Here is a 24,535-nt window from a genome sequence, read left to right on the forward strand (position 1 = left end):
ATCCGGGTAAAATACGCATAGAAAATTTCCATTTACGCTTTGAAAAATAATTGTTGCATACCAATTACGCATTGAAAATGTTAAATACACATAAAGTTTAAAACAAATGCATACGGAATATATTTGTAAAAATCGCTTGCGTAGTGAAAAAGACATCGATTGCTATCAAGTTGTACTGTTAGTATAGGACTAGTGTTGTACTGTCAGTATAGGATGAGTGATTTTTTATGAAATCATTTCCATTATATTTAAGTTGGTTTTGATTAGGTATGGCATAAGGCAGAACATACCTGCTTTGTAAACTTACTCAATGACGTAATACTTAGGTGAGTAAAATGACTGGAATATGCACATATTTGAAAGCAGTGGGTAACGGAAAATGAAATACCCACTCAACATTTATAATACCCACTCCCAAAAAGTACAGTGGGTACAGTACCCACATGAAATAAATCTTATCTGGAGCTCTGCTTAGGGACCGTTCATAATTTGTGGCTTGTGGGGTGATGATGATTTTGAGGGGGTCATCCATTTTGTAGTGGGGTTATCAATTTTGTACACATGTACCGCCAGCAGTTTTGTACATAGAAAATATGGGGAAAGGTGTGTGTGTGTGTGTGTGTGTAATTGATTTTGTTCATGACATGCAGGGGGGTCACTTACATAAATTTTAGTCAGGGGGGATGTCATTCATGTTGCACATGCTTCTCCATAAACATCATCATCAGCCCCCTCTAGCCATAGATTGTGAACGGCCCCTTAATTTGTCATTATAGTCCGTTTGGCTCAAAATCGGACTATTGTATTTCTTAATAAAATATTTGAATGTTCTTGTGTTTAGAATACAAAAACATGTGACTTTGAGTGCACGTGTTTGTTGACACGATATCACTGCTGACATCGTATGTCTTTATGAGCTACATTGCTGTATGGTAAATATTTAAATAACTACATCTTTTTGGTCTTCTATTCTTCCAGAATCAGGATTTCCTGGTACCGTCAAACGGTCACTTCAGGTTGGGTCATGAATACTCCTCAGTAAAGTGCTGTAACCAAAGGACACTCAGGTGCTCTCTACCAAACAGGGATTTTGACTTCATCAGAAAAACGGTAAGTGTCAACGTTTTGACTATTAGTGAGTGAACAAGCGACTGAGCGAGTGTGTTCTTGGGTGGTGTTCTTGGGTTGGGAGGTGTGTACTTGGATGGGTGAGTGGGTGAATGAATGGGTGTGTTCTTGGGTTGGTAGGTGTGTACTTGGATGGGTTTGTGAGTGAATGAATGGGTGTGTTCTTGGGTTGGTAGGTGTGTACTTGGATGGACGGGTGGGTGAATGAATGGGTGTGTTCTTGGTTGGTAGGTGTGTGCTTGGATGGGTGAATGGGTGAATGAATGGGTGTGTTCTTGGGTTGGTAGGTGTGTACTTGGATGGGTGAATGGGTGAATGAATGGGTGTGTTCTTGGGTTGGTAGGTGTGTTCTTGGGTTGGTAGGGTGTGTTCTTGGGTGGGTGAGTGGGTGAATGAATGGGTGTGTTCTTGGGTTGGTAGGTGTGTTCTTGGGTTGGTAGATGTGTTCTTGGGTTGGTTGGTGTGTTCTTGGGTTGGTAGGTGTGTTCTTGTGTGGGTGAATGGGTGTGTTCTTGGGTTGGTAGGTGTGTTCTTGGGTTGGTAGGTGTTTTCTTGGGTTGGTAGGTGTGTTCTTGGGTGGGTGAATGGGTGTGTTCTTGGGTTGGTAGGTGTGTTCTTGGGTTGGTAGGTGTGTCCTTGGGTTGGTTGGTGTGTTCTTTGATTGGTAGGTGTGTTCTTGGGTTGGTAGGTGTGTTCTTGGGTTGGTTGGTGTGTTCTTGGGTTGGTAGGTGTGTTCTTGGGTTGGTTGGTGTGTTCTTGGGTTGGTTGGTGTGTCCTTGGGTTGGTAGGTGTGTTCTTGGGTGGGTGAATGGGTGTGTTCTTGGGTTGGTTGGTGTGTCCTTGGGTTGGTTGGTGTGTTCTTGGGTTGGTAGGTGTGTTCTTGGGTTGGTAGGTGTGTCCTTTGGTTGGTTAGTGTGGCCTTTGGGTTGGTAGGTGTGTCCTTGGGTTGGTTGGTGTGTTCTTGGATTGGTAGGTGTGTTCTTGGGTTGGTTGGTGTGTTCTTGGGTGGGTGAGTGAATGTGTATATTCTTTGGTGGTCAAGTGAGTGAGTGAGGGTTCTTGTGTTGGTGGGTGAGTGAATGAGTGAGTGAGTGTGTGGTGTCTTAGGTGAGGGAAGGAGTGTGGGTGGGATTTAACACCACTTTTAATAGTATTCTCTTGTATCATCACATCTCTGCTAAGCATGAGAGGTAAGCCCCAGGTTTTTCAGGTCTCAGATTTTCACCTCTGAAATCTTGGATCAAAGACAGTCTACTGTTATGTGTTGACTCCCAGGTTGATTCTAAAAGTTAACCCAGAATCAACCGTAAAAGAACTAAGTGTGAAACAAACAAAACCAAAAAGAATGTTAATTTTTTAAAATTTTATTGACATTTACATTCTAAAATTAACTAAGTTTACATGTTTATACAAATCACTAAGTAACAATCAGTGCGTCAGTACAGAATAGAGTGGCAAATCACAATTTAGAGGTAATATTAAACAAGAGCAGCGATACCAGCAGTAGAGATGGCAATGGCAATACTCACCTCTCAGCAGCAGTAATCCAACTTGCAACCAAGGCTATAGTCCGTTTGATTTCATTTGACTTCATTGAAATTTCACTGCACTTGTTGATTACCTGGCTGTTCTACCAGCAAGTAGTCCCCCTTCGAAATAAATAGCGAAAAATGACAACCAAATAATGATCATTGTTAAACAACATTTTTATTCAGGTGTCCAAAATTATGAGACAAATCATCAGAGTTTGGCTGTTGATTTCATGTTACTGTGCAAAATTTGGTTTTGTTGCAATTATTAGATTTTGTGTTAGTGAGCAATTCATTGGTATCAAATGAAATCAAACGGACTATAGCACTGAATAATGATCATCACACAAGATGCTGGTCTAGCTTGAGATGTCATGTGAGATGAGGCAATGTGGTCCTCTCCTTATGTAACCTATAAAAAGATATTAGAACCTTTTACAATACTCTCAAAGGCAGATGATTCTGGAATCAGCTCCTTGTAGCACTTTCCTGATCTGTCTTTCTAAAACTAGTACAAGTCTAAATATAGCCACAGACCACCACAGACTATCCACATGTACACACTTGGAACATTGTTACATAATGAATAATACTAAAGCACACTTTTGCCCTGAACTATTATAGTTAAAGTACGAGAACGCTTGCGAAAGTGTGCTTTATTACACTATACATGGTGGTAGAGCGAACTGTATTTCTTTTCCAAGATGCCAAATTTAATACTTTCAAAGGATAATTACGATTAATTTAAGGCAGAAAACAAACGACTGTGTCGGTGACCTAAATTAAGAATGCTCGCACAGGGCTAACTGGCGCGCTGAGCTATTGATGTGTCTGCCCCCTACGTTAAGACGAATGTTACCAGAAAAAAACAAATGATAACAGTTTGATGACGGTTTACGTTCGGATTAAATATCTTCTCTGAATTATTTTACTTACATCTGTCATTAACGTAAACCATATGGGGCAATATGAACGTCGCATTTCTACTAAAAACGTAAGTTTAGATCAGTACATTCAGATGAAGCTGAGTAGTCAAGCGACATTCCACGATTGCATTGTGGGAATGTAAACATTGCGAATGTTATTGTGTCGCTGAAAAATTGTGAGTCGAATTGACACATTTTAACTGTCGTAAAACATAAATGTAATGTTTCCACTAGTGTTGTTAGCTGCGTGAAGCAACTGCAAACCAAGAAACGGGATGCAACGGAGTAGTTTACTGTAGGAGACCGTACGAGGCGATGACAACTGACATGCAACGTGACGTCGCTTACATTGTGACGTAATGTAAAATGGTTTGATTACGAGGGGGCAGACTAGAATGGCGCAGTGACAGGATAACGTCATTCAATTGCTACGTCATCAAAAAACTATACCTTTATTGTCTGATAATGTATTTTTTGGTCGATTGTTCTAACCGCTAGGCATCTTAGAAAAGGTAATAATATATATCCGTCAAACTGTCACTTTATGATATATATAATAAATATGTATCAAGTCAAGTGCATTGTATCTGACAGATCTTTATAATGATGTACAAGTTCACCTATGAATCATGCTGTTGTCATGTTATATTGTTGTGCCTCTTAAGAGGATATGTTACAGCATCAGTACATCTCCAATATTATTAATATTCTTCAGCTGTTGTAAGAATCAAGGTCAGGGTATTTGTGAGCCGTCTTCTCTTTTGTATCATATCTTTTCCATTTCCTTTCACATGCTTTTTAAAAATAGGGTAAGTGGGTTGATTTTATCTCTTTTTTTCACTTTTTTTTTCTGAGAATGTCTTCAAGGATACAATATCATGTTGTTACAATGCCTTGTGATGAAACATTAAAAATTTCTATATCAAATCATTATTCATGTTATTTATTTGCAGGTTTTGTTAGTGAGAGCCCATTATGCCAACTGAATGCAATCCATTTTTATGATGAAAATGATAGGTTGAAATGCACTCCAGTCATTATTTTGATTTGGTTAAAACAAGATTTAGGGTTGGGGGTGTTAGGATAGGGTCGGTCAGGAAACCGGAAACAGACTTTGCTTAAAGAAGAATCTGAACCAAAAAGACAACTTTTGATATATTGTGAAGGATATTCTAAAAGTCACCTTCCGTGATTAAAATTGAACAAAAGGTTTGTAAAATAGCAATGAAAACACAAAAAACATACTCGTATTTCCGCCTTTTACGGAAACACCCGACAGTTAATGAGCAGAGGGGGTATCACGTGACATGACGTCATCTGTGCCTGTTGCTGATGGCTGCCTCTGATTTTACCTCACAACTTAACAGTGTCCATGGATTCTGAAGCAGTAAAAGATGTTCCTGATGTCATTTCTGAAATGGATGTTAGACTGTATCAATACAATCCGATTTTACATCTTGCAAGTCAATCTTCCAGAGAAGATGAAGAAGAAGAATCAAGCGAAACGGAGGCACCGCTTGAGTTCAAAATAAAGTTTAATATATACCATATCATTTGACAGCAAAATGTGATACAGTTCCAACCAGCAAACCCACCCCTATAAGTATATGACCAGTCCCTAAGAATTATATTTTTTGCAATGTGATTGCAGTTACTTTTGTGTCAAATGGGTGACTGTAGAGTGTCTGGGATTTAAAAACACAATAATTATGCTTAAGACGGGGAAAATAGAAATTTTCTGCTATAAAAATTACAATGGAATTATTTTGTTGAAAAAAAAATTAGGACCCTAGTTCTCATTAATAACATAGCAAGTCTCCATACAAGATCCCAGCCTGGTTTAGCAGAGATAATATTCAAGATGCAGATAAGTTATTCCCCGAAAACTGGTGAATTATAAAATACTTGTCAGGACAATGTATGTTTCCCCAGTGTTTGGTTATGGAAATAGTTATGGTACTCGGCCATAGCCTTAGAATGGCATCTTGTCAGCCAATGTGAACACTGAACAACTTGCACGGCACACACTACTGACAAATAGCGAGTCTGATGCCAACGTGCGTAATTGGACAAAATGGAAAACAATGAAAGCAACAAGTACTTCATGATTTGATTGTATCCGGCAATGTTTCGGGTAGTCTGCAGCATTTAGGGCTCCAAACCCCAAAGAACGTCATAGCGAAACATTTTCAAGCTCATGTGAATCTCTTACTGATTTTGATATCTACCTGTATCTCATGGGAACTGCAGCGGGGGCAATTCGACTGGCAATCGTACTTGATTTAATTTATGTTAAAAATACCACTGACAGTAAGCTGTAACAGGGAATGATGGAGTATAGATGAATCTTGTGGGTAATTCTTCCTTCTTTAGCCTAGCTGTGGGATTTGTATGCCCCATGTGTGCTTGTCTCTTCATATGCATCCGACTTGGAATGATCAGACCATTTCTGTCTGTCTCTTTACTTGGAAAAGGGAAGAAATGGTGGCTTTCGATTGTTCGATGATTCCGTGCATCCCCAGGCAACAGAATACACCATCGTACCATTTACAAAAACGACAGAAACAACATGATTTGTACTACTGTAGCGCTTTGTCTTGGCAATATGGCGGACTCCAGGTACATTTGACGTCACGAGCGCAAAGGTCACGTGGGTTCCAGCGAAATATGCATAATGGCCGAAGCTGAGATTTACAGAAACTGTTTTCGCGATTAAAACATAATTATACATAATTTTTAATTGAAAATTTGGGAATTTGTTTCTGATGACTTTATCTTTCACCCAGCAAATTATTGCAATTCACTCGTATTCTCCTTTAAGTTTTGCCTTATGTCTCAGCTGGGTTAAACCTTGTGACTGTATTCTGAAGTTGTGAGTGAAAATGTTGTCTTGTTCCTCACAGTACTGCGTCCGTGATTGGTGTGGCGAGCAGATGATAGTTCCCTTCCTGTGTGGCAGCAAGCAGTATCGTCCAGCCTTTGGGACTGACCTGGGCGGGGGAGGTCCAGGTGTTCCTGCCAGTCATCCAAGGTATCTATCTTCCTCCACTCTACATCCGACCGGACTTTCAGGTCCCCATCAGTTAACAAAAGAAGTGACTTAAGATGATTGGCTTGCTCAATCTCAATAACTTATTTGTTTGAATGTATCAATGTTCCTAATAACTGGGGGCGGTGGGGTAGCCTAGTGGTTAAAGCGTTGGCTCGTCCCGCCGAAGGCCCGGGTTCGATTCCCCACATGGGCACAATGTGTTAAGCCCATTTCTGGTGTCCCCCGCCGTGATATTGCTGGAATATTGCTAAAAGCGGCGTAAAACTAGACTCAGTCAGTCAGTCCTAATAACTGCTTGTCGTAAGAAGCGACTAACTGGATCGGGTGGTCAGACTCACTCACTTGGTTGACACATGTGATGCTCATGATGTTGATCACTGGATTGTGTGGTCCAGGCTTGATTATTTACAGACTGCCGCACTAAGAGCGGTGTAAAACCAAACTCACTCACTCACTCACAGACTGCCGCCATATTGCAATTGGGAACCGATGACCTAGGCCAACCAAGTCAGCGAGCCTGACCACCCGATCTCGTTAGTCACCTCTTACCATGGGTTACTGAAGATCAATTTTACCAGGATCTTCTCGGGTCATGATCATCCTTAATTGTACTACACCGAATATAGGTATCTGGTTTACAATACAAGAAACATGGGTTACTACTGTCTTGTGCAACTCTAACCTGAAGCTCATGGTCCTCATTCTTGTTGCACTGTGGAGTTATATTCCCATCTGAGTATTGTCCATCCTGCACACTCCGGCGCAGTGATGACTTAGCATAACATCACTGCCACAGGCTTATTTGCATATCACGTTACCAGACTTTTCTCTTGTTTTTTTAATAGTGTTGGGAATTGGTCAAAGTCTCATAATTGATGATTGGTTTATTACAACCGATCAATCATCGAAAATAATTGGTTAGCGTCATAAATGAAATTTGTTAATGCACATAAACATATGGAAAAAACATGTAGTTGTTTTGTTTTTTTGGCAAAATTTCACATCTTTAAAGGATGACTAGTGTGTCAGGAACATAAATTTCTTGGACTCTTTAAGATAAATTCAATATGACTTGAAACGAGCTTGTAGTGCTTATGAAATGTAACAGACAAAACCAACCTTGTGAAAAATATTGGTTATGAAAACAAGTGTTTCGGAATTGTTTGTGTTCGATTATGAGAAGACATGATCGATTGCTTGGTCGTTTAGTTACTACGACCAATCTTCGATTATTTCAATTAATCGGACCACCACTAGTTTGTAAACGAACACGCATATTCGTAATAAGAAGAGACTGGCCTTACTTAAGCTTTTCGGCCCGCTCTTCACAATGTTTGACACTGTTCCATATATATTCTTCCACAACTGCAACAGCAAGGTCTATGACAGTACATATTTAGATATCAAATTGGTTGCATCGTTCGCTCTCCGTCAGCTTCGATGACAGCATGTGGAGCCGTACAACCTATGTAAACAAAGGATCGCTATGCAAATCGAAATAGTGTCTCATGTTTTAGGATATTTTCTCAGTGAAACTAAACCATTCTATCAAAGATGTTTAATTAGATGTGTAGACTCGTCAAAAATAAAAGAGTTACGAATTATGTACATTATATTGAATGGACAGTGCAAGATGTGACGAATCGTCACATCTTTCTGGCCTGTGGCAGAGGTACTATGCTGGCTGGCCGCATGGAACTCTGGGTAGGAGAGTGTACATTGACCTTCTAGATTTAAACAACATTCCTACGTTTTCATTATACATGAAGGACATACTTACCAAATAAACACCAGCATGCCATGAAGATGTTGAAAATAGAATGATATTGCGGTGAACTTCGCCAAAGTAAACTGACAACGATCAGCTGCCTTTGCGCGCGATAATTGTGCGCATGTCCGGATATGGCCAAATGAGGCGATCTGGCATGTGTTTGAAAGCAAATTGTCGGGAATTATACAATTTTGACAGTTTTGTGGGAAAATATCAAATGTAATGCAATTCGGATAACTGATGACTTTATACCTAAAATCATTGATCTTTTCATTTTCAATTGCGATTTACGTAATATTTCATTCCGTTGATCGATGCACAATCAAACAATATATAAGATTATATGTGTCACTAGCTCAATCTTGATCTTTTATGAAATTAATGTTCCCGAAATGATAGTTTCTAAGTTGGATACATATTACCAATATGAATTATGTACTAAATTTGCCAAGGAAACAATTAGTTGACATTTTGTTGGTTCCTTACGTTGAAACAACGTTGACAACTAAACGAATCTCGACTAACTTTCTTTGGTCGCATGATAAACGTTGAATCAACGTTTATGACAGGTTGATCAACCAAACAACCAAAAGTCAATGTTGTCCATCCTGCTACAGGTGGAACACTTTCACTAACCTTCAGCATATTACCCTGTATCAAAAACCTGTTCAAATATATTAGACCTGTCGACCTAATCTTTGGAGGGTCTAAAGTGGAAACCCACACTTTTTTTTTGTGATCAAAACAGTGCATACAAATAATACCCTCCATGTTTATTTTATAGAAAATGTGATTAAGTTCACCAACTTAAATGAAATGATTCAAAACAAATTTTTGGTCCCAACAAATCACAGGCCAAGGGATGACAACAGAATTTGTTGGGCAGGTTCCAGTCATAATATCAAGATGGCTACACGGGCTGGCATATTGGACAAAATATTTAGTAACAACGACATTATTATTGCAACATGTTATGTTTTGTTTAACTCAGTGTTTTTAAAGAATTGTCTGTTTAACACATTAGTCTTGTAACTATTAAAATTTTCATGTTGTTGTTTTTGCTCAGTTTTAGTGTTATTTAAATCGAGAAATGCATGAAGGTTTGACGGAACAGTTTTCAGAAAAGGGTGCATTTCTCTCTTTTTATCCCACCGGCATGTAATGTGGTGGGGTATAGTCGTCGTCTCGTCCGTCCGTCCGTGGGTCCGTGATCATTTTGTTTCCGGAGCATAACTCAAAGACCGTTCGATATTTTTCAACAAAACTTGGTAGATATGTGAAACATAACCTAAGGTGGTGCCTTTTGCTATTTACAGATTATTGTCATTTTTATTTTTCTCGTTTTCCATGGAAACGTTTTGGACTTAGTCTTAAAGAAAGGTGGGCTTCGTTTCCGGAGCATAACTCAAAAACCGTTCAATATTTTTCAACAAGACTTTTCTCGTAGCATTGGTACCTGCTATACTGTAACATTGGAGGTACGAATGCTACGAGAAAAGTTACGAGATCTTAGGCCTACGACAGCTTTGTGAAACGGGGCCCAGAGCCTTAAGTGGTGCCTTTTGCTATTTGCAGATTTTTGTCATTTATTTTTGTCATGATTTCCATGGAAACGATTTGCACTTAGTCTAAAATCAAGCTGGACTTTAAAGGTCACATGCAACGTAAAACACAACTTTGCAGATTCTGATACCTTTCGGTATGGACTTACCGAAACAAATCGTCAAAAATGCAAATTCAACTTATAAAGTTGAAAAATAACGCGATGAAAAAAAACGTGCGAAATCGGAGTTCAAACGTTTCACTAATTTTCCCCCGACTTTTCGGGGGAAAACTGGTTTCAACAGCTGGGCTGCGCTCATAGCATGTGCGCAGTGAAATAAGTTCGCGCAGCTTGGAAGCGGGTTGTCCGGTGAATACTCGCTGAAGGCTTTGGTGTGAGCTATTTTTCTAATGTTTTGTTGATATCTCACAGGCGCGAGCTTTTTATATGTTAACTGTTTATATAATTTCATTTGTCTTTTTCACCACACGCTCTTCTTACCGAGTCACTTTCTCAGTTGGATACTTAAAAGCAATGTCATTATTTAGCGTTGACAGAATTTTTTAACTGTGATATAGATCTGTCGTTGTCACAGACAAAACTCAATGTCTTGTTTTATTGACACCTGTGTGTCTGCCTGCCTGTCTGCTAATGACAATATTCAATAAACAGCTGCTATCACTGACCACATGCAATTTGAACTTAACACCAATCAGGCTATACACCATAAACAAAATGCATTGATTTATGGCCCGAGTTCGGTCTCTGTCACATTACGTTATTACACAGACATGCAGGTGTGATACTTGAACACATGACATGTTATGATGTCTGTTGATTGTAAAATGTTATACCCAAAAAATGAGCATGTATTTACAAAACCCAACATCTCTATATGTACACACACAATGAGCCTTGAGGGCATCTGCAAATGAACCAGCCGTTACACTTGAGTGCACACCCACCCGCTCTGACTGGGTTTGGTATACCAGCTGCTTCGTTTCTTGGGAAGTAAACCCAAGTACACAATATTGCACTTTTGATTTGCGATTGTACGCTTATAATTTTGTTTATATGTTTTTTCATAACCAGCAATGTATATTATATGTCATGAATAAGTGATAATTGTGTTTTAATTATGCTTGATTTTTTGGTTGCATGTGACCTTTAAGTAACTGTCAGATGATTTGTTCTTTCAAAGATGTGGGGGCCGGGGGGATATGTCATCTTCTGATGACTCATGTTAAAAATGTTTGTTACAAATTCTTTTCAGTTGCATGTTTTATAGACTCTTAAATTCATGAGATTTGTTGGTATTTTAGATTTATTACCCCAATTATGTGAGGAAGACAGTGTGCTGATTATTCCAAGTAGAATCCGTCTCAGTCCAGTTTATATAGAATCTGTCTCGGTCCAGTTTATATAGAATCCGGCTTGGTCCAGTTGTAGCCTGAATGAGCTCATTTTTATCCCCCCGGCATTTAATTTGGGGGGATATAGTCGACGCCTCGTCTGTCTGTCCGTCCGTCCGTAATCATTTTGTTTCAGTAGCATAACTCAAAAACCATTCTATATTTTTCAGCAAAAATTGGTAGATATATCAAACAGAACCTAAGGTGGTGCCTTTTGCTATTTACAGATTTTTGGCATTTTTATTTTCCTCGGTTTCCATGGAAACGATTCGGACTTAGTCCAAAAAGGGAGGGGTGGGCTTCATTTCCAGAGCACAACTCAAAAAGCGTTCAATATTTTACAGCAAAACTTGGTAGATATATGAGACAGATCTTGTACAGATTTTTGGCATTTATATTTCTCATGATTTCTATGGAAATGATTTGGATTTAGTCTAAAAAAAATCAAGCTGGACTTTAAGCAACTGTCAGATGATTTGTTCTTTCAAAGATGTGGGGCCGGGGGGATATGTCATCTTCTGATGACTCTTGTTCTAGAAAGACATTGTTTAACAAATTTAATATGTAAGGAAGATTACCACACAGAATTCCAAAACACTGCTTACAGTTTAAAACAGGAAGTGAATTGAAATCCGTGTTCATATTGTTTTAAACCTGCTGGTGCTGATTAAATATTTTGTGAAAAGTATTTCATCAGAAGTTGAATTTGAGAAAATGGGTGCATCGCATGAATAGCTTTCAGGTTTGATCTGATTGACAAGTGAATTTGTATTGACGATTCTGTTACAGGGGAAAGTCTGGCTGATGTGTTGAGGAAGTGTGGTCGAGGTTTGACACAACATGAGGTGATACTTCTCACATATCAGCTACTGCAGATTGTGTCCGATCTTCAAAGATACAAATGTCTTCATCGAAATATCACTCGTGAGTTGCTTCTGTTTTCTTTTGTGTTTGGTTGGTTGGTTGGTTGGTTGGTTGGTTGTTGTTTAACGCCGCACTCAGCAATATTTCAGCTATATGACGACTGTCTGTAAATAATCAAGTCTGGACCAGACAATCTAGTGATCAACAGCATCAGCATCGACCTATGCATTTGGGATACGATGACATGTGTCATTTAGAGAGCCTGACCACCCCATCCTGTTAGTTGCCTGTTACATTTTCTTTAATGGCATCCAAATGACTTGAAAAGACCTTTTTATTCATGAAAAGTCTTTATGTTTTGTGTCGACTATTAATAGCCTTGAGAATGACAGAAATGGCATGAAAAGACTTTTAATTTAATGCTTCCTCTTAAAAAGGTTATGTTAAATGTCAACCAGAAAGGCCTTGCAAATGACCAAAATGGCTTGAAAATCCAATTTATTCAAAGACTTGTCTCTGTCTATCATCTCTGTAGGCGTGCTAAGTGCTCAGATGGTCAAGTGACAGTCCACTACTGTCATTCTCTTCCTTGTCGCCCACTGGTGTGGACATGTGTTATGCTGTGTCTGCGACTCGTCTCTACTTTTCATCATGGGACAAGTAATTGATCTTCCCGGAAGAGATAACACTGTAACAATTACAGAAGTATTTCTTCCTGCCGATGATCCTCACACACTGTGTGTTGATTGTATCGGATGGTTTGATGGGCCTCACTGTTGCTCTTATTGTGCCATTTCGGACGATGAAGCATTCTCCGTTATCGTGGAATGGGCACAAGATCATCAAGACCACACAGCTCACCATTCATCACCATCACCGGAAAAAGATTTCTTGATGCAGCATCGAATTCCTACCTCAGCGAGAATTACGTTGGTTATTCCGACCCCAGACTTCGAGTCAAGCTAGGATCGGGACAGGATGACTTCCCCACTCAGGTAGTGAACTTCATACTTCGGCGTCACAGTCACGATTGACAGTTCTAGTGACTTTTTCTCTAACACCTGATACAGCATTGTCAGCACCTACTGGCAATGTGTCTCTATTTTTCTGAATCAGCAATGAACTTACCAAGAATGATTCTTTGTAGTGCAAGCATGTCCATGGCTACGCCTCCAACTCCAGTGATGATATTAAGTTCAACAATCCCTGTTAGTTCGGCGGTTTCCATCTAGTGCACTAGTCCATTCGGTGTTACGTTCTAGTGCGCCGATTATGTTTGGATCGAGTGTTTCACTCCAGTGCATTGCTCTCACACAATTCGATGCTCCAGAGTGGCTCTACTGCTGTATGCTTCTGTTTGGTTCGACACTGCCGTTTCAGTTCGGTCCGGCACATTGTACCTTTGTGTCACTCTCACATAGGGAAGAAGAGGCCAGTGAACTGTTTCACTTCAGTTCACCGCACTCATTCGGTCCAACTCATTAGCCCAATGCGCCGCTTACAATAGGATCAACACTTCAGCCCAGTGTGCCTTTTCGATTGGAGCAACGCCTGCCGAACCAGATCACGTGACCGAACCGGATCACAGTACCGAACCAGATCACCTATCAGATCCAGATCTTCAAACCGATCCTGGTCACCAAACCATACCAGATCGCCACTCCAACAGTACTCGCCATCTGACAGTGTTCACCGAATCATCTGCTTACCTCTATGCACCTCCTGTCAGCTTGTCTTTCTTTGCTAGTTTGCAAACAACGTTACCTACAGTGATTTTTTCACTGCAAGTTTACCGTTAACAATTCTTCCAACTTCGGTGTTGATACCTCATTTCTACAGTTTCTCCCAGTGCTCAGCTTGACTTTGGGGTTATTACGCTTCCTGCTTCTGCGGTGTCTATGTATGGATAGAGCGTTCCAATGTACCGCTTTCATTCATTTCGGCGCTTCAGAGAGCACCTTGGGTTTTGATTGGCTCGTCTCTACACACCAATGCGCCGCTTTCAACACAGTGCGGCGCTTTCATTCAATTCCATGTTATCTACTAATATGCTGCTCATATCCAGAGTGCCACTTTACTCCAATGCGCCGCTTTCTTATGTGTCAACGTTTCCATTCAGTGAGGCGTTTCCAGTTTAGTGCATCGTTTCTGTTGTTTGTTCAGAGGTAGTGAGGTGAGGTGAGGTGAAATTGGGTTTAACGTCGTACTTGAGAATATTTCTCATATGGCGGCGATGCGAAGCGTGTAGTAATAATGTAATACAAAGGGCTGCTTGTACTAGCCCAGACTGAAGCTGGTTTTATAGTGCTAGCCCACTGAGATACCATGCCGCAGTGAAGCATGAATACCCCACTCAGACACATTATACTGACTCCGAGCTGACCAGTCCTTGTTGTACCCATTAATGCTGAGTGCCAGGCAGGGACCAACAAGTACCATATTTTAACGTCTTTTGGTTGGACGCGGTGGGGGATCGAACCTGCGACCTTCCGCTCTCCTTCAGAGGTAGTAGTTATGTCAGTAGCGCAGGCGTCTAAATTACGGCAGCGATTGAAGTCCCGGATCTTCGAGATTCCTCCGTCATCTACCTTCTGATCCTCACCTTTGATGAATGATTCAATTCAACAAATCTACCCTTTAACATAGATATCAGCTCTACAACCACCCGATTGTGCATTACTAGACCAGCTTGATATTCAGGAATATTATACAAAGCTTCACTGAGTCCTGTTACTACAGACTACTTGTAGCAGCGTTATGGTAAGATTCTGGACAGATGTGTCCAGCAGCAGTGATGTTTTGTCAAGTAGCTAGCGTCCCTTAGCCTGGATTTTATATGTTGGGACTCGCCTCGTTAACCGAAGACTGTGTTGTCTGGATTTTGTCACTATTGCATTGTGTGGGTAGCATTTGCAATGGCGGACTACTGTTTGTTTACCGGCAACTTTTGATGATTAGAGTGACTATGAAGTGTCCTGACAGACTTGTCAGGTCCCACAAAGCGGATAACTATCCCAGCCTTTAATTGAGAAGTGATGATGAACATCAGAGATGCCAACCCTTACGCTTTCGGCGTAATTATTACGATTTTGACCATTAAATACGCCATTACACTTAATCTGCGAAAATTACGCTTTTCTACTTGTTTTACGAAAATCAGTAAAGTGGATAAATTTTCATTAGGACTATTCCCATATAATGTGTAGGTAACAGGTAGTTGCTCATCTGTTCATTGAACCGTAAATGTTGTTGTTTTAAGGTGTCTGCGAACTGGCTGTCTGCGTAATGGGAAGACACCCAGGAAAGTGTTTCGTAACGCACAGGTGCAGGGGTGCAGAAGTGGCCTTGCACAGATAGGAATCTCTTACTCATTCCAATTAACTTGCAAGGAATTAAAGTATTTTGAGTCACATGACCAACAATTTTGGATGTATGGAGCCTCATTGGATTGGTCACATGTGTTTCTGCCTAGAATCTTCCTTTCGTGAAACCGTGTACCATGTTGAAGCGATTGGCAGACACGTATTACACTTTTTAGGTCCAAATTACACTTTCTGACCTCTAGTATTACACTTAGGCCCATAATAGGGTTGGCATCTCTGGAACATTGCCATTCCTGGTAAGAATGATTATGTCGAGATTCGTCAGCCAGCCGAGAGAAACAGTTTACCGTCAGACAGAATCACTCGGGAATGCTTTCACTTTGGCTAGGGTTACTCGGTTTCCTACATTAGCTAAAGCCCTCAGTTCAGTCGTCATTGCAGGTCAAGAGTTCTGCCTGTACCCCCCCCCTTCAAAACAAAATTCATTCTTCCCGGGGGATCTTTTCCCCTGGAGGGTTAAGATATTTGGGGTATATTCAAAAGTGTGTGTATTATTGAAATTACTTCCTGCTGGTCGTTATTCTTCCCTTTTGGCTTTCATCCTCAGCGACACTGTACATCCGGTTTCAGCTATCATTTACTGTAACACACATCAATTGAGTTATCTCCCTTTAAGAATTATATTGCAAATGTTTGTGTCTTACCTGGGATTCGATCCACTGTCCTCCATCTGTCTTTGCTTCCGGTCATCTGACCCTCCGTAGTGTGATCACGGCTGTTTTGTGATTGACGACAAGAGATGATAGTTTCTTGATGTTATGTTTAGCGATATTGTTAGTGTGACGTCATATAGAACTTTCTTCACAACTGATGTTGTGCGCTTTGAGTTTTGTGAAGGTGTCTGTTGACTTCAGTGTATTTGCTTGTGTGACCTACATTTGTACACGCCTACTTCATGCACTCTATGATAGCTTCGTGCTTTTATAACTTGTGTGATTGGGCTCATTATGTGTTCTGGCAGATGTTGCACGAGATTTGAGCCTATATATTGACTTGGAAAGGTAACTTCGACTTCTTTCTTGCCTTGAAACCGAGAACATTACCATCTAAACAGCTAGCATGTCCTCAGATGAGATGTTTCCACCCAATTTGCCACGCGCACACTCACATTCAAGTGAAAGCTCCCTAGATCCTCTGTTGGATTTGTTGTCATCGGGTGACATCACCCCAGGTCAACATAGACTGAGAGACGATTCAGACGATGACTCACCTATTTTTTTGCAGGTTAGTCCCGACGTTATAACTAAAGGACATACGAATGACGGCCAGGCATCATCTGTAAGTTCCGTCTCCAGCACAGGTTTGTCACACTTACTAACACATGAGTTTTCGGGTGAGCTTTCCACAACTAATTCCGCTAATTCCCACCCATCCCCTCCAGCTCCGGTTTCTATTGACACACCTACCCGACCCAAACGCACCATTAAACGCCCCGCTCGGTTTGTTGATTCTAACTCATCCAGCCCTTCACCCCCTCGTCCCAGGAAATGCAAGGTCAAAACCCTGCACTTAACTCCCCGAACACAGGCCAAATCCCCTTCTGATACCCCGCCACTCCCGGCACCATCCTCCTCACTCACTCCTGCTGCAGGTAACGAGCCATCAGTGTCTGAACCTGCGGTGAGACCTACCATCCCCATTAACTTGTTTACTTTATGTTCCAACTTACGCACTTCTAAGAGCACCATTGAATTTTGTAAACGCTACGGTGTTTTACCAGCACAAGCTCACTGCCCTAACTGTCACCAAGTACTACCTCGCACATATGGTATTAACAGAAAGGGTAAGAATGTGGCTTTCAGATTTCAATGTAATAAAATGGTATGCAAAAAATCTAACAATAACCAAGTTCCTGCACGGAGGGGTACATGGTTTTCTGATTCCAATTTGTCTTTGAATAAGACTATTCTCCTTACCTACTGTTTTGCTCATAAGATGAGTTATACTGACACAATCAGAGAAACCAGTATTGATTGTGATAAGGATGGGAGAGTACTGGAAACATCTAGAGAAACTGTAGCGGACTATTTCATGTACTGTCAGGAGGTATGCTCTTCAGTCGTGGAAAGGAACAGTTCAAACATGATAGGGGGTCCTGGCATGACGGTAGAGATTGATGAGAGTAAGTTTGGTAAACGTAAGTATCATCGGGGTAGAGTAGTCGAGGGCCAGTGGGTTTTGGGTGGAATTTGTAGAGAAAGTCGGGAATTATTTTTGGTGCCAGTGGACATCGGCTTAATGTACCCAGGTCAACATTGATGGTAAGTGTAATGATTACACTAATAATTTTATTTGATGTGATGCTCGTTATATTATATGAATTAGTTGTGAGGAATATGTCATATTTCCGCTTCTTCCTTGCCAGGTGTCATGGCGTCTTTCGTGGGTGAATGATAGTGTTCTATTCCCAGAGGGTGTTTCACGTGTGTTACCTAATCGTATTAAGTTGCTATTTTGCCATCACGTTATTGAATGTTGGTTGCATTTTTTTATAATCCTACCACTGTCATTGCGTTTTCATCATATTTTAGAAGGGGGGGTACGTGTAGAACTCTTTCCGGTCCGGACTGTCTGAAAGCATCGATTTTACTACCTTCGTCTCCCTTACGACCGTTCATGGGGTCACCGGTCTTTTTACCTCCACCATTCCATCAACGGTAGATTGACGATCCCCATGCATCTCATTTACTAAATTTCTTACTCCATCTGGTGGAGTACCATACGTTCCTGCGATCCAGGATTGTATTCTTCATCACTCTATGTACTATGTGAACGTTCCTGTAGATTGACTCACAATCTCCATGCCTCGAACCTACTACATTGAGCACTTCTTTAGTACTGTCATGGTAGCTCGGCTAATTGAACACTTCCTGAGTGGCAATAGTTGCTAGGCCTTTTGACGTCAGCTCAAGTCCTAACGTACAGAGGCCATCTCCAGCTTCGGCTGATACAGCGATTTCTACGCCCGTATCTCGAGGCCAACAACCGAGCCCCAAGGAATTGATTTGCCATCCAGAACTGCTTCGTCCAGCCCTTCAGCGGTGGCTTGATGAACGGAAGGTCTGCGCTGGAGTCTCTATGGTTCTCCTAGCGCACTCGCAAACGCAGGACTCTTCGTCAGTGGCAAGAACTTCTGGGTCTGCTGACGTCAGCTCAAGCTTTGACTCTCAGGGGACAGATTCAACTACGACCTCTCCAATATTTTCTGTGTCAGCACATCAGGATTGGTGACCATCACGCATTGATCTCTCTTCCTCCGGTGCTCCATCCCCATCTCCAATAGTGGTTGGAGGAGTTGAATGTTTGCGGCAGAGTCTCTTTAAGGCTGTTACATCCAGTACATCACCTGTACGTAGACCCCTCTACACATTGGGGGAGCTAATCTACTCGGTCATCAAGTGGCTGTGCTGTGGTGCAACATCACCACAATTTTGGGCCCTGACGACACTGACGATCTCTCCCTCTGTTCTGTCCGGACTATATGGGTCTATCTAGCTGCTTCCAAGGACTGTCATAGGCTACATAAGAGACTATGTATTCCTCTGTCTGCCTCATCTGCAGAGGTCTCTCGTACCACCTTGGCATTCTAGATGAGGTCTACTGTCCTTCGTGCCTAAGCTGACCTCCCTTGGCCTACTACGGCCAACCCTCAGTGTTTTACTTAAGTCAGAGGTGGTCGACACTCCACTTGTTGACCTCTACTCTCTGAGCAATTACGTCAGCGAAGTGCTGATTTTCCGATTACCTATACGGTTTTCGAAGCATTCCACTCCTAAGACCTTTTTTACCTTTGGTAAGATGGTGAAGTAGGGGGAGAGGTCGGACGGGAGAGATTTTATTCAACTTAGCCTGCAGCATGTTTCCATGACTTGGTCGAAGAAGAGCGAGAAGTACACACCGTGAGATAGGATAAGTATATAAATATACAATTTATAGTTAAAATTTCCAATTTTATATCACGATACGGCTGATATGTTGCCGATGTGACTTTAAATCTTAACTCACTAATATTATGTTGACAGACTAAGGATTATAACCTAACTGGAAAAAAGCTGTGAAAAGTTATTTGTTGCTTGATGATGACATCTATTATAAGAATTTTTTCATGTGTATATATCAAAGGATTTTTCTTGTTTTCGCAAGGAATATAAGGAACAATAAATTAACTGCTAACTTGTTATTGTATACGTTAACCAATTTTCATGATATAACCTCATCATTGATTTGTTGCAACCAGTATATCTAATCTTGTTTATGTCGTTGTGTTGCAGCGGACAATGTCATCATATCCTACGTAAACCAGTGCCTTTACCTTGTGGGAAATGGAGCCTTGTGTCGGCTACAGAATGCGTTGCCAACGATACCATCAGACCTCAGTTTGTTCACTGCTCCTGAATTGGCGCGAGGAGAAGGTATTGTTTAACTTGACGAGGAATCTTGTTATCCCCCGTCGCATGTTTAGCGTGAAGCGGGGGATATAGTATTTGACTCCGTCCGGTCATCTGCATGTACGAATTGGAATACCTTAAGAACCTGTCGACTAGATTCTTTCATATTTCGTACCTAGCCTCATCACAGTATGAGAAAGGTCACAGTCAGGTTTGGTGACCTTGACCTTCATTTTAAGGTCACAAAGGGAATTTAACATTTTACCCTTGTCAGCAAGATATCTCAAGAACCGTTCACTGGAATTTCTTCATATTTGACACCAAGCTTCATCTAGGGAAGGTGCAGGGCCCAGTCAACTTTGGTGATCTTCACATAAGTTTCAAGGTCATGGCGACACTTTCAGCATGTTAACCTGCAGGTTAAGATAGCCAGCAAGATATCTCAGGAACGGTTCACTGCATTTTCTTCATAGGCTTTCAAGACTTCTCTTGAATGTTGTTTGATAAGCAATTTCTTTATTACTATTTTGCATGTTTCATAAACCATGACATTCATGTCAAGGTGAAAGTGATTCTTGAAACTATTTGTTTGTTTGAAAAACTACAGAGCAAGGTATCAAGAGAGGTTGACCGGTCATCTTTTGTTAACACTTAACTTCATCTTAAACTACGACTTTCACTTTCATTACTTTTTATTCCCCCCGGCATGTAATGCTGAGAGATATAGTCGACGCCTTGTCTGTCCGTCCATAAACATTTTGTTCCGGAGCATAACTCAAAAACCGTTCAATATTTTTTTTAAAAGATTGGTAGATATGTCAAACAGAACCTAAGGTGGTGCCTTTTGCTATTTACAGATTTTTGTCATTTATATTTTTCTCGGTTTTCATGGAAACGTTTTGGACTTAGTCTTAAAGGGAGGGGTGGGTTTCGTTTCCGGAGCACAACTCGAAAACTTCTTAATATCAGTCAGCAAAACATGGCAGATATGTGAGGCAGATCCCAAAGTGGTGCCTTTTGCTATTTGCAGATTTTTTACATTTATATTTTTCCCGGTTTCCATGGAAATGATTTGGAATCAGTCTCAAAAGGGAGGGGTGGGCTTCGTTTTTGGAGCACAACTCGAAAAGCGTTCAATATCTTTCAATATATGACACAGATCTGAAGTGGTGACTTTTGCTATTTACAGATTTTTGTCATTTTTCTTTTTCTCGGTTTCCATGGAAACATATTGGACTTAGTTTTAAAGGGAGGGGTGGGCTTCATTTCCGGAGCATAACTCAAAAACCGTTCAATATTTCGCTGCAAAAATTGGTAGATATATCAAACAGAACCTAAAATGGTGCCTTTTGCTATTTACAGACTTTTGCGATTTATTATTTTCTCGGTTTCCATGAAAATGATTCAGACTTAGTTTCAAGAGGAATTGGTGGGCTTCATTTCAAGCTGGATTTTAAGTGACTGTCAGATGATTTGTTCTTTCAAATATGTGGGGGCCAGGGGGATATGTCATCTTCTGATGACTCTTGTTAAGTTTGATTTGATAATTGTGGCGGGGGATTATGTCACCTCAGTGACGATGCTTGTTTGTTTCTATTATGTTAATTATATGGTAACAAGTCATGTTTTTGACAAATTGTTCCGACAAAAATGGACATGTTGTGAAACAATGTTAGAAAATCTTCTATTTTTTTCCATCTCTTATTGTAGAACACCCCAGAGCAGACCTCTACAGTGCAGGATGTACAATGATAAGTGCCCTGAATGAACAAATTCCCTTCTTCGACATCAACGGTATTCAGAGGACTTGGAGGAATAATCTGTTCAGGGTAGGTGGATATATGACACATTTTCATATTCAGTTGCTGAAAAGACCTTTGTGATGAAGACAAAAGCAATTTCAAAATCTCAAAGAAGCTTCTTTTAAGAATCCAGAATAGCTGAAGCTTTTTGAACCCGTGTAACAAAAACATTATAACATGTTCATAAGTGTGTAGTTCACCTGATTAGTCAACAGTGAGCTTGTGGTTCAGCCTGATTGGTCAACAGTCAGGTTGTGGTTCTGCCTGATTGGTCAACTGTGAGGTGGTGGTTTAGCCTGATTGGTCAACAGTGAGGTGGTGGTTTAGCCTGATTGGTCAGCAGTGAGATGGTGGTTTAGCCTGATTGGTCAACAGTGAGGTGGTGGTTTAGCCTGATTGGTCAACTGTAAGGTGGTGGTTTAGCCTGATTGGTCAACTGTAAGCTGGTGGTTTAGCCTGATTGGTCAACTGTGAGGTGGTGGTTTAGCCTGATTGGTCAACTGTAAGGTGGTGGTTTAGCCTGATTGGTCAATTGTAAGGTGATGGTTTAGCCTGATTAGTCAACAGTGAGGTGGTGGTTTAGCCTGATTGGTCAACAGTGAGGTGGTTGTTTAGCATGATTGGGCAACAGTGAGGTGGTTGTTTAGCATGATTGGGCAACAGTGAGGTGGGGTTTAGCCTGATTGGTCAACTGTAAGGTGGTTGTTTAGCCTGATTGGTCAACTGTGAGGTGGTGGTTTAGCCTGATTGGTCAACTGTGAGGTGGTGGTTTAGCCTGATTGGGCAACAGTGAGGTGGTGGTTTAGCCTGATTGGTCAACTGTGAGGTGGTGATTTAACCTGATTGGGCAACAGCCCAGGTAGCATGCCATCATCGGCCTGACGTCGGCTGATAGTCGTCTAATATCGGCATCGTTAAACAGCGCTGGGCCGACAGCAGGCCAATGTAACCCAGCTAACACATAACATTTTCCAAACATTTTCATAAGATTTCAAACTGATTTATCAAAAATATTTTCGTCAAAACACAGTCACAATCTTCGAACAATTCTCTCAACTATTTAAAAGCATTATTTATTCAAATGTTTTTTTAAAAGTTGTTCATGAAGAAAGAAGTGTTATTGGGGGAAAGGACGTCAGAACGACGTCACACGTTCACGTCATATTTTCTCAAGTTTATTGAGTACGGTACAACAATGTCACTGTGCAGCAACAAATGGAACTGTATCATCGATCTGCCCTCGGTTGCGGTAAGTTAACTTTACAGTCACTTCCCGGTTGTTCTTATGTTTATATACATTTTGATATTCACTCGATTAATGTATCGTGCTACTCAGAAATTGCAAGGTTTTGAGAAACATTGCAGCCGTACACGATCTCTTAGATTCGGTGTTGTTAGGCTTCCAGCAGAGAGCATTATGTATGTTGTTGTGAAGGAGACCTAAGGGAGTTTGCACCATATTAATGTTATGTTGGATACAAAATTTAATTCAGCTATCGATGGCAAGCAGTAAGTTCTTAACCAAGTTCAAGTCAGGCGGATATTTGCCGTTATTACATTCAGTTTTCGATCTAGTAAGCAAATGCACAGCTCACAAGCCAGTGACACTTATCGTCATTAATTTTGTTCCCTGTTATTTCTGAAATATATATTTTTTAAGTTAACATTACAACTTACTATCAAAATTTAAGCTATGAAACGTTCGCTCACTTCAGTCGGTGGGTGTGTTTGCATCAAACTTATAACACGAAAATGGGGAATCAAAAGTATTCAAATACTTTCTGGTCGACCTGACTGTGGCTATTAGTTACTGACACAGTCTAAGTGTGTTATTTAAAATGAATGTTCAGTAAGAAATGACCGAAGCAAACTTGGTAAATTACCGTAACACTGACTAAACTAAATGTTGATCATCTGCCTGGTTGTTGTGGTTTTGCTTGCCTAACATTTCCACGTTATTTTCAGTAAAAGGATGGATCTATATTATCAAAGTAAAGTGTTTACATTGTGTATTTTTCAATTTTTCCCAAATGAATCAATTTATCATATTCGGATATGTATATTTCTCTTCTAAACGAGAGCCAGAAATATACGTGTTTCTCACGCTATAATGGGGCGTTGACGATGACTGGTCCTCGGCAATGTTCATTCGGTTTTCGATCACCATGTTTTTTCATGATACAGTATTAATTGTTCAAATTTACTTAGTCTTTGGGTAAGACTTCTGTCCATATTCCCCCAAAATTTTAACAATGAGGAAAAATTTCTTTGAGTGGCATTTTTAGAAGTTGGATATGCCTTTCAGTATGTTCAGATACAATTAAAGAAACATGTTAAAACTCATCCTTATCAGATGATTTTTATATATTCAGGTAATAGGATTTGACTAGAATGAAATTTAAGGGGGGTTACAGGCGGAAGTCTTTCCGAGAAACAAATATAGTGATCGAAAACTGAACGAATCTGGATACAATGTTCAAAACGAAATCATAATGCAGCAGTAACTGTTCCACGTGTAAGACGTGAATCATGTAGCTAGTTACAATAGCTATTTAATATATCAATTCACTGACTGACTGACTGACTAACTGAGTATGGTTTTACGCCACTTTTAGCAATATTCCAGCAATATCATGGCGGGGGACACCAGAAATGGGCATAAATCAATTCAAGTTTGTATTCCAGGTTAGACTGTATAGAAGCCCTGTCCAGTAATCCATGTTTGTTGTAAAGGGGC

General features: G+C 40.6%; 1 protein-coding gene across 7 annotated transcripts in view; it reads left to right on the plus strand.

Annotated features, from left to right (window-relative positions):
* The window catches only part of LOC124266251, a 42,991-nt gene that overhangs the window by 13,509 nt on the left and 4,947 nt on the right, over nt 1–24,535 (plus strand). For 5 of the 7 annotated variants that reach the window (XR_006895692.1, XR_006895694.1, XR_006895696.1 and 2 more), the window contains 5 exons: nt 979–1,110; nt 6,487–6,614; nt 12,151–12,285; nt 16,833–16,886; nt 17,974–19,985. Coding sequence is in view for 1 of the 7 variants with exons in the window: in XM_046701064.1 (XP_046557020.1) it covers nt 17,867–17,869; nt 17,974–18,031; nt 19,880–20,020; nt 21,707–21,825 (321 nt within the window). In the remaining 6 variants the exon portion in view is untranslated. Of the gene's footprint in view, nt 1–978; nt 1,111–6,486; nt 6,615–12,150; nt 12,286–16,832; nt 16,887–17,255; nt 17,870–17,973; nt 20,021–21,706; nt 21,826–24,535 lie in introns of those variants that run through there. The other 2 variants (XR_006895693.1, XM_046701064.1) reach the window with 2 other exon arrangements.

This window comes from Haliotis rubra, unplaced genomic scaffold, assembly GCF_003918875.1.
Source record: "Haliotis rubra isolate DU_JTF1 unplaced genomic scaffold, ASM391887v1 Scf1241, whole genome shotgun sequence".
Taxonomy (NCBI): Eukaryota; Metazoa; Mollusca; class Gastropoda; order Lepetellida; family Haliotidae; genus Haliotis; species Haliotis rubra.